The following is an 18,241-nucleotide window of genomic DNA, read 5'->3' on the forward strand; positions in this document are numbered from 1 at the left end:
AGATGACCGGCAGGGAACATCAAACACTAGGAATACCAAGTAGGCCAAAACCAGACAACCCCAGGTTCCCACTGACTTTCAAGTTTCAAGCTGAGAACATTAGATTTTTCAACAAACCCAACAAAGCCATTAAGCCATGCTAAGTTTCCCCTTTGACAACATTCATTTCCCCCAGACACAGACCTCCCTCCCTCCTCCTCCTCTTCCATTCTCCCTTCTCACTGCAACTAGACCACCAACCCTACCCAGACCATGGCCCCTCTCCTTAGGGTGAGCAGCTTTCGTGACCTCAGGAGTCCCAGGGGCTACAGTTTGGATCGTAACTGCCCCCCAAGATCACTTCCACAGAATCCTCAGTCTTAGCCTGGCACTGCTGGACAGAGGTAGAACCCTGACAGACGGATCCTAGTGGAAGGTCTTCAAGAGGACTTGGTGGACGCCCAGGCCCTCCTCCTCTCTGTCCCTGGCTGCCCCCATATAAGCAAGCGTTTTCACCTTCATGTACGCTGCTCCACATCGAAGGCAGTGGGGCCCCTGGACTGAAGCCTTGGGAACTGGCTCAGGTAAACCTTCCCTCAACACTAACACCTCAGCTATTATTCAGTTCCAGGGACAGAAAGCTAACACTGAGAAAGAACACCCTCTGCTGAAGAAGCAGCAGCACTCAGTTTCACGGCAGCTTTTGTTCTGCCATAGACTGGATTAGACTGGACTTTCCCAGTTAGATAAATGTCCCTCGATGCCCTAAAACCAGTAAAGGGCATGGCTCTTGTCAAGAGTTCAGTGGCCTGCTGAATGTCTGGTGACTGGAGAGATGCAGATATGCTCCCCTCTAGAATTATTTACTGAAAGATCCAGAAGCCAGTAAAATCTTTTATTCCATGATGCCCTAGAACTGAACCACAGTGAGCACCTTCTCACACCTACTTATCAGTTGAAGGAATTCATGTAAAAACTGTGGCCTAAGAGCCAGGCAGTGGTGGCACATGCCTTTAATCCCAGCACTTGGGAGGCAGAGGCAGGTGGATTTCTGAGTTCGAGGCCAGCCTGGTCTACAGAGTGAGTTCCAGGACAGACAGGGCTACACAGAGAAACCCTGTCTCAAAAAAAAAACAAAAAACAAAAAACAAAAAACAAAACTGTGGCCTACTCCTAACCCTAAGCCTACTTACTGGAAAGTCTTAAGAACGCTTCTCATACAGACCAGCCTTCCTTCTTCCTTCTTTTTCACTATTCCAAAAAAAAACGGGTGTGATGTGTAAACCACTTTGCAATCATGAGGCAAAAGGCAAGTGATCTTGGAATCCTCAACTGTGGCAAACCTGAGAGCCAGCAACAGGTTAACCCTGAGAACAAAAAATGACCAAGTGGGTCAGGGTCTGTGGACTGGCTCTCCTGCCACAGGCAGCTAGCTGTCAGTGCTGAAGAACTGCTCGCTCAACAAGTGGGCCAAGCAATACCTTATCAATCAACTAAGCTGTCCTGGAGACTTGCTCACAGTGCATGGCCCAACAAGCACAGGTGCCAAGCACTGGTGAAGATCCATTTTCTATAGAGCAGAGAGTCAGCTAGGTATGGACATGGGAGAAGAGTCTATTACCAGCAACCTGCTAAGGGAGGAAAGTAAGCCAGTTAGGTGAGCATCTTCAACAGGAGCCGGACTGCCTCTGGATAACGTGGTATGGAAAGTCTTGTCTTACAATAGAGTCCCTTCCCACTTACAGGCAGGGAGGTGGAATGGAATGCCTTGAATTTTCTGGAAGAAATTAAACGGAACAAGATGCCATAAGCCAAGAGAACCCGACTGTGTGTCACAGAACCAGCTATGCCAGGCAAAGTTTTCATAAAATAAACCTAGCAAGTAAAAAAATGTAAGCACAAAAATCACATGCCATGAGAAGACAAAATGTCATTTTGTTCTAAAAATAATGGGACAACTAATGTTGCTGTCCCATTTTGTTTTACCTAAATAACAAACTTACTTTTATTATTATCCTTGGAAATTTTTAAATTGTCTTTCTGAAACATGTGTTTCTCAAAAAAAAAAAAAAAAAACTGTTCTATTATAAATTTAACAAAAGCATATATAACCACACATTACCTTTCCTCACACATAACAAAGAAAATTCAACTATCTCTAATGACAGAGTTAAAAATACACCCTTCAGCAAGTTAAGTGTAAGAAGCCATTAGAAATGGCAATAGAAACTTAGCCCAAGGAAACCCACTGGCCCCTGCTGAGCAACCCTCTGCACGACAGAATGGGGAGCTCAGAGAGGCATCTCATGCATCCCAACTGGAACCAACATCACCTAAGTCTGTCTTCACCTTCCCTAAATTCATCAACTCAACAGCTGACAGACTTCACCCCCTAGGGGCTCTACCAGAGCAGACTCCACCACCACCCCAAGGCCTTCCTGGCCTTAGAGTTCTAACAGACTTCAATGGTGCTTGCACCAGGAACTGGGGAAAAGCTGGAGCAACACAGAGGGTACAAAGCTCCTTCCAAAGTCACATCGTCAGGCAGGAGCTACTCATTACTCCATAGCCCATGACATGCTGAAGCAAACAAAGATTCCACCCAACTATGGTGACCTAGTTTACGGAGGGCCTCACAGCATCACGGGACGGAATAGAGAAAAACAAAGAACGACCCCCTCCCTCCCAGCAGCTGTGGGCTGTCTAAACAGCCTTAAGGAGGACTGGAACCCTCATGAGCCCCTCCCCCCCCCAGCAACTGAGAAATGACTGTAAATGCTGCCTGCTGAATCTTATAAATCCTCAGGGAAGGATGGGGCACTGTGAGCCCCTCCTCCCTTGAAGGGAAAGTTGGGGACACAATCTTGTTCATCCCTCCTTCAGCTTCAACCACAGCTGCTGGCAGTTCTGAAAAGCATGGTGTCACACAGCCTAGGCAAGCACTCTACCAACTGAGCCACACTATACAGTCGGGAGAGGGAGTGCGGGGGCGGGGGGGGGGCGGCCGCGGGGGCGGGGGACAAAACAAAACCTCCTGAAAGTCTTCTTTAGGAGAATACTAACACAAGCCTTAGCCTGCCAAGGGTAAACTACCCAGGCAAAAGGTAGTACTGTGTTCTCAGTGCCTGTGTGACCTGATGGACACCATGGTGTAGACACTAATTTAGATCATCTGAGGATGAGTATCTTCCCTGTGACTCTCGGCAACTTTGTGAGTCACCAGGAACAAGACACCACTGACAAGAGAAAGCGTTTAACTGGGGGCTGGCTTACCATTTCAGAGGGTCAGCCCCTTATCATCACAGTGAAAGCATGGCACACTGGCCGGCATGGCACACTGGCCGGCATGGCCCTGGAGCAGAGAGCTTTACACTCTGATCTGCAGGCAGGCAGCGGGAAGATGAATGGGCTCGGCCTGCACGGGACTCTGAAATCTAAAGCCCACCCCCAGTGGGACAGCTCCTCCAACAGGCCATACCCTCCAATCCTTCTAATCTTTTCAAACAGCTCTACTCTCTGGTGACAAGGAATTCAAATGTATGAGCCCAGAGGGGTTATTATTCAAACCATCACTGCAGCTTAAAGGGAACTCCTTGTTGAAAACTCTTCTGATTCCCTAAAGTAATTACTACAGACATTATAACCCACAGCTTTACACAAAATAATACCTCAAGCCAGGTCTGGAAAGCACCCTTATCAGTGGAGATAACAGAGAACTCTGACCAGGGTATGACCCCCAGGAGCCTGTGCTGTGGAGGTCACTGATGTTCCACTTCAAACTCAACTCACAAGTTGCAAACTGGTATTTGTTTAAGAGTAATAACTATAGTGCTGGGTATGGTGTTACGCATCTTTAATTCCAGCACACAGGAGGCAGAGACAGGTGAATCTCTGTGAGTGTGAGGACAACTTGGTCTACATGGAGTTGCAGGGCCGGCCCAGGTTTACACTGTGAGAGCCTGTCTCAAAAATAACAACAAGCGGCCGGGCAGTGGTGACGCATGCCTTTAGTCCCAGCACTTGGGAGGCAGAGGCAGGCGGATTTCTCAGTTCGAGGCCAGCCTGGTCTACAGAGTGAGTTCCAGGACAGCCAGGGCTATACAGAGGAACCCTGACTCAAAAAGCCAAAACAAAAATCCTTTAACATATGATTGTCATGAGAAATGCACAGTCCCCGAGACACTGTATGTGCTTGGAGATGCAGACAGATACCTGCTGTCAGCTAACAACTACAGCCTTCACTGCCACTAGTAACTCTTGTAGTACACCACACACAGTGTCTCACAACTGCCACAAACCCAAGACTACCAAATGAACTGAAACTCAGTATCTACTACTAGTAATCTACTCATTGTTGGCTAAAGTTAAAGATATGTAATATGTATCTTCATTTAAAGTGCTACTACACTAAACCTATGGTCTTACTTCACACACAGTATGTGTCCACCGAGCTAAATACCAATAATTTCATTTATTTATTGACTGATTGAGAGAGACAGATCTGAAGCAGCTCAGGCTGGTCTCAAATGTACTTCACAAACAAGGGTGGTCTTGAACCTGTGCCTCCCCAGCCTCTGGAATGTTGAGATCACTGACATGTGCCAGCCCATCCTAGTTTTCTTGAGTGCTGTGAACTGGGAATGAATGAAAGTCGTCTTCCAGCCAAAGGCCTTCTTCAGCACCTGTAGACTACGTGTCATTCTAAAATTCTCTCTCATAGAAACCTGTAGTGTTTGTGTGTACTTATTAAACTTCAGCTACCAACTGGCAGAGTCAACCACTGTTCTTCATTGTTGTTGGCTCTCCTGCACCTTCCAGAGGCCACACGTGCTCTCACCCACACCTGCATTGCTTTCTGTGGTGTTGCCACCTCACTATAGGCCACATGCTCACCCACACCTGCACTGGCTTCTGTGGTAGTACCACCTCACTATAGGCCACATGCTCACCCACACCTACACTGGCTTCCGCAGTGGTGCCTCCTCGATATCCATTCTCCGCCTACCGTCCGAGTCATGCATTGAATTCAGACATTCCCACTCAAAATGACACACAGTCTTAGGTTCTGAACTTAAATGTCAAAGCCACAAAAATTCTTTTACAAATTCACCTCTGTTTTCTAGACACAAAAGCACATCTTAAAATCCTTTTTTGATTTACAACAGTCAAGATAAATCAGACCTGCCACTCAGACAGACACTGTCAAAAAAACACTCAGTGGTGTTATAGCAAACACAACCCTGTTGACCGTGATTACAGGATACATCCGGTTTCTTCTTGGGTGACTGTTCATCAACAGGCTAATTTACATAGCCACACAAACCTTCCAGACTCTGTTCATTTTAAAGGAGCCCAGAGTTTACATAATAGCTATTTCCACTCTCTCCATTCTCTACTTTCCAATCTTGACTTCGGATACTATGCAGCACACCCAGCAAAACCAAAAGAAGGTATTCTCTAAGACTATCACATAATTTCAGGAGAAAATAAGGCTCTTCCACCTCACACTACTACCACGGTGTTCTGTGACCACAGGCCCAAAGCAACAAGCCTAGTGACCATGGACTAAAACCATCAGCCAAATTAAACCTTTCCTCATTAAAAGAGCTGCCTTGAGGGGATAGAGAGATGACTTAGTAGATTGTTCAGTGGGCAGAGTGCTTGCTATACAATCACGAGGGCCTGAGTTTGAATCCCACAGTATCCTTGTAAAAAGCCAGGTGTGGTCCCACATGCCTGTATTCCCAGGACTACAAGGACAAGGGACACTAAGATTAATAGCACTAGCTGGCTGTCAGCCTAGCTCAAGGCTCAATGGGACCCTGGTTTAAGGGAGTGGGGCAAAGAGTGTTAGATATTTCAGGATAGCTGGTGGCCTCCTCACCAAGGACCCTGCTCTCCTCATGCTCACCCATCTATAGTCACGAAACTGCCCATCTTACTAATGAAATGTTACCTGAATTCTGAAGTGTGTGGCCTTGCCTGCTCTTCCTTGACCTCGGTGACTTTCTCCAAATTCATCTGCTCATTTATTCACTTGCTCATTCGTTCATTCATTCCTATCCATTTACTCTTGCCTCCATTTCTCTAATTGTGACCCCTTTCCCACCCTTCTTCAACACTGTAATGGGTTTTTTTTTTGGTTTGGTTTTTGATTTGTTTTGTTTTGTTTTGTTTTTCGAGACAGGGTTTCTCTGTATAGCCCTGGCTGTCCTGGAATTCACTCTGTAGACTAGACTGGACTCAAACTCAGAAATCCTCCTGCCTCTGCCACGCAAGTGTTGGGATTAAAGGCATGTGCCACCACTGCCCGGCTAACACTATAGTTTGAATGCAAAATGTACTGCCCCCCACACCCCAGAGTCCTATCTTTGAATACTTGGTAGCAAACTACTGACACCATTTGAGAAGGTCCCGTACCTTTAAAAGAACCTTACTGAAGTGAGTAAGTCACTGGGAAGAGTCCTGAGACATCAAAGCTCGGCTCACCTCCTACTCCCTGCTTCCTAAGTGTGGAAGTTACTGTGACCAGCCGGCCTCCTGCTCCCACCACCTAAGCCTTGCCTGCCCACTGCCACATCCTCCTCACCATAATGGACTGGATCCCTCTGGAACTGTGGCCTAGAATAAAGCTCTTCTCCTGCAGCATCTCTACAACCATTAGCTCTGTTCTCTCTTCCCAAAACGAGCCAACGGAGCCCACCCCAGACTCACCACAAAAAGCTAAACTACATCATCCTTCCTGCCAAGCCTGTTCCTCTCCTTGACTTGGCAGGAAGGATGGAGGAACTGAGGAGGAACTGAGCCCTCCCTCACCTCACTTTGAGCCCCACACCCAGCCACCGCCCTGTAAGCAGGGGATGTCCTCCTGCACTGGTCCTGGTCCAGGAGTAAATGATCATGGTGCCAATGCCCTGCTTCTAACTTGCCTCTTCCCTGAGGAACTGTGTTCATCAATCTTCATGCCCTCACGGACGCCCTGGCCCGTCTGCAGCCTGGCCGCTCCCAACCACACAGGATGGATACTGCTGGCCTCTCAGCTACTCGGCCTTCTCTTGGGGAACTCCCCTTCCCCACTCAACAGAAACTCCTAACCCTCCCTCCTTTGCTCTTACTCCTTATTCTAGAATGAACACGCCTTGTTCAAAATGCCTGGGACCAGAGGTTTGGGATGCTCAGATTTGGGTTAGAACCCAGCTGTCAACACCAAACTCATCCGTTCTGTATGAAACAGATGCATGGGTGCAGAAGGCAGCTTAGCACAGTAGTCTTAAGAATTTTTGTGCAAGAAACAGTATTTCATGGTATAGAATTTTCCACATGGCATCTTGGCAGCACTCAAAGTATTCCAGAGTCCAGATTCTGATTAGGAAGCTCAGTGTGAACTTCTCTGTCGCCTTCTCTCATGCCCTGAAAGCAGTTAGTTCTGTTACGTCCAGCAGAGCATTCTATACTGCAACAGAAGAGAAGCTGCCTTTTAATTGATTACATAACCATCGCCGGAACTCTGACTTGTGTGTACAGTCTCCTCTAGCAAGGGAGCTGCATTACCTCAGTAATGCCAGGTGACACCTCTCCCCTACAGACACATATATGTAATGAGTATACAAAGGCTTTTAAGCTTTTTTACACTAGTTCTACTTTTTACTACTTTTTCCTGAAGGTTTAAAAAAAAAAAAACTAAGATGTTCCAAGGATTAATCACTCAATTTAATTACCATTCATATATTACAGAAGAGGAAAAACAGGCAACTGGCCAGAGGCCACACAGCAAGCAAAGCTGACTTTATCACTGGGACTTGTGACTTAACTTCTCTGCCGCCTTTGACCCAAATTTCACAAAACACAGCAAACCCATCTGTCATATGACAAAGGTACCACATGTCAGAGTCTCAAATCGTCACATGAATATGTCAATGGCATCCCATCCCAGCATGCCCGGCACAGGCACAGTTGGCTTGATCTACAGGCTTTCAAGCTGATTTCTTCTCCTCTTTTGATAGAATGAGATCATAAGTGGCTGCTAGATGATAGGCTCTGGGCAGTGAGCATATAGTCTGCTAAGGGGAAACCAGAAGGCCCCAGAGCTGTACCAGGGGTTCAGTATGAGACCTTTACCTAGGAAGAGGCCATGTGGACTTCAACACACTATTTCAGATGGACTTTTCTATTTAATCAAAAGGCCTGTATTCAGCTCTGGACTTTAAAATATTGTTAACTTGAAAGAAAAAAACAAGCCCATATGAATCCCAAGACTATTTCTTATCTTTATTGATAAGGCAATTTAGGCAACCAAATAAGACAACCAAAGGAATTTAGGACAGAGATTTTTATTGTTGAGATGGATTCTCACTATGCGGCTCTGGCTGGTCTAGAACTCACTGTGTAGACCAGGCTGGTCTCTTAATTGAAGTGTTCTGCCTGCCTCTGTCACCCAAGTACTGGGAATAAATGCTTGCACCACCTCACTTGGAGAACTAGAGTTCTTTTAGTAATGGCTATAAGCAGTTCTCCGAGTATTTTTTTTATATTTGATGTGAATACTAAACACTACCACCCATAGGTTCAGACACCCCACCTGTAGCCAAGGTAGTTAAGAGGCTAAGGCAGGGAGAACCAACTAAACCCAAAACTTGAAGTCACTGTGGGCTAAGATAGTGAGACTACCTCCTTAAGATATAATAACAACAAAATAACACTGGGAGAAGAGGGCGGGGACTGCCTAAGAGGTTGAGGCCAGCCTGGTCTACACATTGAAAGTTCCAAGCCAGCCAAGAATACACAGAATAATACTGCCTTATTTAAATATATAAATATATATATATATATGCATGTGTGTGTGCATATATACATACATATATATATACATGGTCAACCAATGAGAGTTTTGACTAATAAAGAAACCTTAGGTGCCAAGGCTTAAGTTAACTTGCCCAACACCATCCAGCTATGCGACGATGCCAAGTCAGAGTGAAAAGTACTCAATTGTCTAGAAACCATTACATATCCTGTATGCAGGACAGAGTGGCAAGGCTCCAGCTAATCTAGTTCCTCCAGCCACATACCTCCTCACTACCACTTGCTCCAAGACAGCGTTGCTTCAGCACCCAAGGGCTGAGGTGCCTGTGGGCGAGCAAATCAATAAGTGTGGAGAAGTCACACTCAGAGTAGAAATATTACATGGCACAGGATTAACATCTTCTTAAGGAAACACAGAGAAGAAAAGCTAGTTGGACCAGCCAACTTAGTTGGGTCAAAGGTGGCTCAAACGGGTGTGACTCCTGCCTCAGAAGGTAAGCATCGGAAGGCGGAAGAAAGGAGGAAGAAGCAGAGGAGGAGGAGGAAGAGGAAGAGGAGGAGGAAGAAGAGGAGGAGGAAGAAGAAGAAAGCAGGGAGCAAACCGAGAAGAGTGCAGACAAAGACAGAAGAAAGGATAAGGAATTCCGAATGGAGGTCTACGCCTTACAATTAAACCAAAATAATCTCTGGATATCTATACTTAAAACTGTCAGTTTTATTTGTAACAATGGTCACAATTCAGATTTTAAATCATTGTCACAGTCCTGCACTAACCAGGACATTCTATAGACTATCAACTGTACACTTTCAGATAAGGAGGATTTCCCACTGTAGCATTCACAGTCACACACACCTTATTCCCAGACGGTTTGGCAATGTTATGGGCTGGGGTGGGGAATCAGACAGCCCAGGGCTGCATTCCAACTCCACCAAACTGTCATGTGGACATGCAATTAGCCCTCTCTAAACTGTTTCCTAATCAATAAACACGGTAACAAACACTGTGGAATAATTATTAATACATATATGAGTTTAGCATCAAGTAAAGCAGATAGTCAATATTTAACACACGTTAGCTATTATCATAAACATTTTAAATAAGAAATGTTTAAATTTTTAGTTTTTTTAATATGGATGAGTGTTTTGTCTTCATATATATCATATGAATGCCTGGTGTACACTCAGGCCAGAAGAGGGTATTGGAACTGGACTTTCAGATGGTTACAAGCCACCATGTAGGTGCTGGGAATCGAACCTGAGTCCTCTGTGAAAGTAACCTGTACTCTTAAAACACTGATCCACCTCAGCCCAAGGAATACTTTTCAAATGCACATTTAGATAAATCTTGTCTCTAAGGTTTCAGTTTTAAAGGACTCTAGTGAAACATTCAAAACATTTCTACTCAGAAAAATCTGGGAAGTTCAATGTTTCTCCCCAAAATAAATAAAGCCAATTTGGCAAGTTTCCTTTTTTATTTTATTTTTTTAAAGATTTATTTGTTTATATGAGTATACTGTAGCTGTCTTCAGACACACCAGAAGAGGGCATCGGACCACATTACAGATGGTTTTGAGCCACCATGTGGTTGCTGGGAATTGAACTCTGGACCTCTGGAAGAGCAGTCAGTGCTCTTAACTGCTGAGCCATCTCTCCAGCCCCAAGTTTCCTTTTTTTTTAAAAAAAAAAAAAAACTACTTTTAGAAAACCAAAGGCAAAGTTAAAAGACACTGCAAGCCAGGAGACAAGAGAGTTCAGACTTGGCAAAGGTACATGAGGCTGGCACCTCAGTGTGGTCAGATGTAAAGCTTACACGTCTATACAATACCACATGTGCTCTCCACTCAGTCGGGACTCGATTTACAGTAACTCAGCAAAGCACACCTGGTGCAGGACAGGACTGCCCACCAGCTCTCGCACAGCCCCTCTCCCAGAGCTCTCTTCTCTCACTAGAGTACTGCCATTAAGGAGCTGCAGTTTCCCAACATGAGAGACAATGACTTAATGTCCCCAAGCACATCCCAGCCATGCTAAGTGTCTAAAAGTTCTGTTCAGTGGTGTCATGTCACCCTTTCAACCTTGAGCCACTGGATGCCATCCCTGTCTGGCTGCTTGCATCTCAGTGTGCACGGGCCACTGGAGCTCTTGGTCACATTGTGGACGTTCACATCACTGGGAGTCAGGTTCCCGGCAGGGACCCGTGTGCTTTACTTTTATTTGTAAAACTTCCCAGCATGATCAGAATGCAGCGGCTCTCTCCAGAGTCTGGCAATTCATGCTCTGCTAGTTTAGAGGACTGGTCTGTAAGCCACAACAGCCTCTTTACCCCCAAGAAAAAGGCCTCACAGGTGACATAACTCTTACCTTTGAGTTTAATCTAAAGGCTTTGCCTATGTCGTCACACACACCAAGGAAAAACCTAAAGGAACAGACACAGAAAGGCTACGGGGCTGGGCCCAGGCCACCATTACAGATGGCTTCGGGTGGACGGACAGTCGGCTACACTACTCATTCTTACATTCCTTCATCCACTTTAGTTACTTTTGTTTTGTCTTGGGACAGGGTCGCATACCCTGACTGGCCTGGAACTCTCTGAAGACCAAGCTGGCTTTAAACACAGAGTCACCTACTCCTGCCTCCGGAGCGCCTGGATTAAAAGCACTGCCCCGCCATACCCGGCTCGTCAGCTGCCTTCAAGAGTAATCACAGAAACATAAAGCACCCTCCTCTCTGTCATAATCATCTTCCAGAAGCCTAAAGAACTTAGAAAAAAGGCTGTAAAGAGCCAGCTGTGGTGGAACACACCTTGTGATCCGAGCAATTACTAGACAGAGAAGAGGGTCATGGGTGAGAGGCCAGGAGGCTACATATCTTGAGTGTGTCACAAACAAAGGTAAAGGGGCCCCAGGAGATGGGACAGGCCACTTACGGTTCACAAAGACTCACTGACAGCAGCTCACTGGACAGTGAACATTCTGAATGAGCAATGCCCAGCTGCTGGTGGATTCTAATTCAGAACCAAGGACCACCAGCGGTGAGAAAAGCACTTCACCAGTCTGCCCTCTTCCTAGCTCAAACCTGATCCTAATTATTTTCCCAGCCAACCTACATTCCTACAGTGGACCAGGCCACTAGAATAAACTCCAAGTACAGTCTTACGGGTGAGTCTTATTCCAGGTGAGACCCCAACTGCAGGGGGCGGGCATGGTGAATTTTTAAAGGCATAAAACAGGCATATATTTTTTTTTCTATTCAGGAAAAAGTTAAACTTGTAACTTTATGAGCTTTTCAAATAGTTTATTTTCTACGCTGCTCTCATTTCCACTTAGGAGCTGTGTCAGGACAAATCTACACCACAAATTCCAACAAAACGAACAAGAGACCACCACCCCAAACTGTCCTAATGGGATTTAAAAAATATTCTGATGTGGCCTTGGGCCTAAAACAAAACATGGCTCACACGGCACCAAGAACACAGATGTAATTAGTTCATTACTCTCAGACTGGTTCCACTCATGGTCAGAAATGGCAGGGGCCACCGCCAGCTACCACAACCCCAGGTGAAGATCTTTTTTGTGGTTCCCTTGGCAAAGGCGACCTTTCCCCGTCTCCAGCAGGTCAGCTTCCTACTGGTCGGCTTCATTGAAATTGGAATCTTCGTTCTTTTTGTTTATCTCAGAATGGCCTAAAACCTGTTATGTAGCAGAGAATGGCCAAGAACTTTTGACCCACCTACCCATACCTTCTGACTGCTGCGGTTGCAGCATGTGCCACCACGCCTGGTTCACGGGTGCTGGGGAGCAAACCTCATGAATGCTAAGCAAGCACTCTACCAACCAAGCTACTTCCCCAGCCCTTGGAGTTCCTAGTGTTAAAACAATTCCCCAGACCCAGAAAATGGATTTAGCTAAACAGAGTTCAAGTTTAAGAGACTTGTGCTTCTTAGTTAGTTCACGGTTTCCAACAACCCAGCCCATCTTGCCTGCACCTCTCCAGCAGTTAGGACTGAGTGAGAAGCAAATTACAGCACCCAGCATCATCCCTAAGGACCTGTCCCTGAGGGAAAGTGTCTCCTGGGTCCCTGAGAGCATCTGCACCGGCACTTCATGGTGTTTAAAGAGCCTTCCATACCAGTCAGTCAATCTGCACTGGCCCCCTGCTAGAAAAAGGGAAAACTAACACTCAGATTTACAGAGAACTGAAATTCTTCTCATTCTTCCAAATCTCGGAATAATGTGTAAGGGCAACTTAAGAAATTTCCCCAAAATAACACCTCTGAGCCAGCACAGAGAAAGGAGGAGGCTTCTCGTGTTTGCCTACCTGAAACAAAGCACAGGCCACTAAATCACAAAGGCCTACATATATCAAGACCTGGAGCTGACTCAGAACGAGCAAGGAGCCCTCCTGGTACATGATGGGAGCAGGGGGTTCACACAAAGTCAGACAAGCTAAGTTTACTGCAAGGCACCCCAACATACGGAGGGAGGAGCAGGTAACAATGGCTACGACTGCTTGCTGATGTCGTTTCCCTACAGCTTAGACATTCCAGGTTCAATACACCAGAATGCAACACTTACGAGTATGAGAACTTAACAAATCATAGGTGCCTTATGCTTTTTTCCCCTGGAAAGCCCACAGTCGTCTAAACTGCTCTGAAAGAGGCCACTGGTTATTCTACAGAGAGTGGAGGAACAACAAAAGCAAGAACTAGAAACCCACCTGAACAAAGAATCCATCGAAGAGAGTGGATGCTCTCCACTCTCCGGAGCCCCTCCCAAGCCAACCCTCCGTACCCCACGCTGTGTCCAAACCCACCCTACACGCCATCCAATACTCCACCTCCACTCTAACCATCTCCCTCCGCTTACTGCAGGCTCCCATGAAACACCTCTATGGCTTCGCCAACTCCACCTTAATCTATAATCTGAAACTGACCTTTTCCTGTCAGTCTGCTCTCACATGAAATCTCCCTTCCAGCCACACTGGGCCACCTCACTTCTTCCCAGTACTGCAAGTGTTCCAGTTCCTTCTTGGCTGTTTCCAATCTGACAAGGTTCTCTTCCTTATCATAAGGCACCGCTGAGCTCAGAAACTCCCGGAGATCTCTCTGCTCTACCCTACCACAAACTTGTTCCCCTGAGAAGGTCAGGAAACTTACTGTCACATCATCTTTTTACTCTCTTGGGCTTCTCTTTTTATGCTTTATTTTTATTATTTGTGTCATACGTATGTGTCTGGGGGCGGGGCGTGTAGGCATGCAAACCCAGGTGCCACAAAGGCCAGAGGTACCACATCTCCCTAGAGCTGGAGTTACAAATGATTGTGAGCCACCTAATATGGGTGCTAGGAATCCAACTCTGACCCTCTGGAAGAGCAGTGTGTGCTCTTAAGTGCTGACCTGGCCTCCAGCCCTTCCACAGTTTAGATTTTTTAAGACAGAGTCTCACTTTCTTACCCAAAGTGACCCCATACAGCAATCCTCCTGCTGTGGCTTCCAGACTTCTAAGACTGCAGGAGTTTACCTCCACAGCCCAGACTCGACTTGTATTGTTTCCTATCCTTTATTTCAAGAACTTGGCAGAGTACAGAGTTCAAAACTGCTGCTCAGATTAAGTGAACTCGCTTCAGAAACCATCCTGAAAGACAGGATCTCTGTGGTATCAACAGCACCAAACTGTCGACCTACTGCTGCCACAGAACTCACCAACAAGCCCTCAGGCCCTACAGGGCCCCGGATTCCTTACATATTTATGGAAGAATTTAAAAAAAAAAAAAGTTTCAAGACATTCAAATGACAAGTCAAGGTGTCTAGCAGGCCAATGAAGAACAGAAATCATTTAAATACACTAGCCAAAGAAAAGCACAAAAGGCCTTATTCTGCAAACCAAATTATAAAACACCAAGAAATAGAGGTCATCTGGCCATCTTGACCAGCTTGATAATTGTTCTTTCTGCAGATCCTTCCCCTAACGTAAAGTCCTTTCTAGACTCTATTCCAACATTCTGGAAAGTCAACTGGTTAAGTGGCCCCCATCGGCAGGTTTCCAAATGCGAGGTGCTGCCAAGAAGGGCCACAGAGGATGCATGGTAGGAACTGCATGACCCATCCAACCAAGCCAGGGCCCACAGTGAAGAACCAAAGCCCGCTCTCCTGCTTTAAGGCCAGCCTTTCAATCCCTCCTGGGAAAAGGCCAGGGTCTTTCCAATGTGCCAAAAGGGTACACACCAAACCTTTTACTCTTGAGGGGAAGAATGTAAAGTTAAGGATAAGGATAGAAAAGATAGCACTGTCTAGCTGCTCCCTTAAATGAGATCATCCATTTTGTGTCTCATCTTTAACCATAAGCACAAGGATTAAGACACAAGTCACAGGCTGGCAAGATGGCTCAGCAGGTAAGAGCACTGACTGCTTTTCTGAAGGTCCTGAGTTCAAACACCAGCAACCACATAATGGCTCACAACCACCCGTAATGAGATCTGACACCCTCTTCTGGTACGTCTGAAGTCAGCTACAGTGTACTTATGTGCAATAATAAATAAATCTTTGGGCCGGAGCAAGCAGGGACTGAGCAAGCAGAGTTGACCTGAGTGAGTGACGGAGCGAGCAGAGGTCCTAAAAGTTCAATTCCCAACAATTGCCAACAACCACAGGAAGGCTCACAACCATCTGTACAGCTACAGTGTACTCACATAAATAAAAATAAATAAATAAATAAAAAGACACAAGTCATAAATTCCAGAAGGCCTACTTCTGAGAAAGCTAACACACCACATACCACACACACACACAGACACACACACACAGACCACACAGACACACACACACACATACACACACACACCACACACACACACACACACACCATACACACACCACACACACACCACACACACACACAGCTGACACACACATACCCCGCACACACACACTACACACAAACATCACACACAAACACCATACACACACACCACACACATACACACACACACCACACACACACAGACCACACACACATACACCACACATACACCACACACACACACACCACACACACACACACACACACTACACACAAACACCACACACCACATACTGGCTCCCTCAGAAACATGAGGCATGCTTCCTGCCAGTGCAGCAGCTAACATGCCATCACAGAAATAGCTTCCTACCCATGGCCAAATTGACTGCCATCTGCCCCTCTCCTCATCTTCCTAGCTTCAATGGAAGCTACTAGCCAACAAACCAGACTGGAGATGTGTGTATGGCCTGACACTTGAACCCCAGAGCCCACATAAACATGGAAAAGAAGGTCCAGGTATGGAGCTATCCTCTGACCTCCCACGTGTACAATGGCTCAAAAGCACACACACATTTTTTTAAAGAGAAGATACACGTATGTCCCCATCTACTGATGCTTAACACTGGCCATGGGATCCACTTCACAGCCCAGCCAGTGGATATCCGCACACCTCCCTCTGTCTATAATCATTCCTCCACATTTTCAGACACTCCTTCCATTTCCCACTTGGAACAGAAAAACTCAACCCACTCACCAAAAAGTGATTCCCAATCCCAACTCTGAAACACTGAAGAGGCCACAAAACCAAAGAAACCTTGGAGATGGTCCAGAGAAGTTGAGCGACTTGCTTCCCAAATTACAGGGATGGCTCCACTAAATTCTTCCCATTAAAAAATATTTCAACTCATTCATTAAGTGAATATTAACTGGGCCAGGCGCTTGACTGGGTGGAAGAGAAGGCACGCTCAATACGTTTTCATCTTCCTGGATGCAAAACGGTGGGGTGAGAATGTACACGGGGCGTTTTTCCAGAGGTGCTGTCTACAAACAAATGAGTCAGGGAACCTAACCAACACCAACCCAAGAGGGTGGGTAGTGCATGCTTGGCTCCTGCACTGTCAGGTCTTTTAAGAGGGAAATGGGGTGTTCACAACAATTCAAGGAAGGAATTCGGGGTTCCAGGGTGGCCTGGATGCTAGCATCTGGCCCTGGAGAACGCCCATTTATAGAACATTACAACCGTTTCTGCACAAATTGCAAGCAGCCTTACTCCTAAGACTCATTACAGCTCCGATACACCTCTCTTTCTGTTGCCTTCAGAGGTGGCTTGACGGTTTGTTTGCTTGCTTGATTAAATATAGATGGGACCCAGGTGGCCAGCATCAAGCATGAAGAGTAAGTAGAATTTCCTACTCACAGGCACCGCTCGCGGGCCAGAACCGGGGCAGTCAGTCTGCCCACTGACCCTTTCAATCCCCAATCTTTGAACCCGCCTCAACACAAGACAGAGGAATGTGCAGAAGGCAGCACAAAGCCAGGTAGACTTTCTGGTTTAGCTCACGAGAGACGTAGGTCGGAGTTGTCGCGCAAGGCAGAAAGGGGATACATAACTTTAGGGACTTTTGACGATCTCAACTACAGGCAGAGTCTCAAAGCATTTCCAAAAAGTTCCTTGGAAATGTTACGAGACAAAACTGTCGAACTGATTGATGTCTGTTTTGCGGGAGACTGGGAGCAGCGTTAGGGCGCAGTAAAGCCTGACTCCGGAGCCGAGCCTCCATTCGCTCCGGCCGGCTCCAAGGCGTGCTCCGCTGGGCCAGGCGGGAGCCCCGGGGCAGCTCCCACGCACAGCTCCTCTCTCCCGCGCCACCGAGGGCCAGGGTCGGGAGAAGGAACGCGCCAGAACCGCCTGGGAGAGGAATGTCCTGGAGCTTATCTTATCCTCTAAGGAATCGCCTTAGGGGCAAAGAGCCACCCCACTCGGCCGGGGAAGACGCTCCTCCCGCCTTCCGCGCCACGCCGCAGCCAGAACGCGAACAGGACCCCGCTTACTTTTGGTGGCAGCGATGAGGTTCTTGCCGTCTTTGATGAGCTCTTTGATGAACTTGTTGGTCCTCTCGAGCTCCGCTTCGTGCGCGCGGATCCTCTCCCGGAACCACGGGCTGTCGAGGTAGCAGTCGCTGAACTCCAGGGGCTGCAGCCCCATGACTGCGGCGGTGTGCGCGGGCGCAGGCCGAGCTGGGCTCCCAGGCGGCGGCCAGGTGCGGGGAGAGGAGGCGGCGGCTGCGGCGAGCGGCTAGCAGGGTTGGGCGCGCGGCGAGCGCAGCGCGGTCATGTCCCGCCGAGCCCGGCGACCCAGGAGAGTACGCGGCGCGGCTCCCCAATCCCGGCAGCCCCCGGCAGCAGCAGCAGCAGCAGCAGAGGCCGCCGCCCGGCCCCGCCCCGCCTCGGGCGCGCCCGCCCCGCCCCCGCCCGCACGCCCCTGCTCTCCCGCCCGGGCGCCTTCGGCTCTCCTCCTCCCTGCCCTTCCCCGGACGCCTCTTCCTTCTCTTCCCCACGCGCAGTCGCCCCTCCTCTTCCTTCCGAGGCGGCCGCCGTGGAGGACGTAGTCAGTGCCCTCCACCCCCGGGCGCGCCTCCCTGATCTCGGCTCACAAGATCCAGGTG

At 47.5% G+C, this 18,241-nt stretch overlaps 1 protein-coding gene across 6 annotated transcripts in view; it reads right to left on the bottom strand.

The window, feature by feature from the left end:
* The window catches only part of Arhgap10 (Rho GTPase activating protein 10), a 258,556-nt gene extending 240,535 nt beyond the window's left edge, over window positions 1–18,021 (bottom strand). For 5 of the 6 annotated variants that reach the window (XR_004110059.1, XR_004110057.1, XR_004110058.1 and 2 more), the window contains exon 1: window positions 17,628–18,021. Coding sequence is in view for 3 of the 6 variants with exons in the window: in XM_031340368.1 (XP_031196228.1) it covers window positions 17,628–17,781 (154 nt within the window). In the remaining 3 variants the exon portion in view is untranslated. The remainder of the gene's footprint in view (window positions 1–17,627) is intronic. The other variant, XM_031340367.1, reaches the window with a different exon arrangement.
* Between the last annotated feature and the right edge of the window lie 220 nt (window positions 18,022–18,241).

Source organism: Mastomys coucha, unplaced genomic scaffold, assembly GCF_008632895.1.
Source record: "Mastomys coucha isolate ucsf_1 unplaced genomic scaffold, UCSF_Mcou_1 pScaffold22, whole genome shotgun sequence".
In the NCBI taxonomy this organism is placed as follows: domain Eukaryota; kingdom Metazoa; phylum Chordata; class Mammalia; order Rodentia; family Muridae; genus Mastomys; species Mastomys coucha.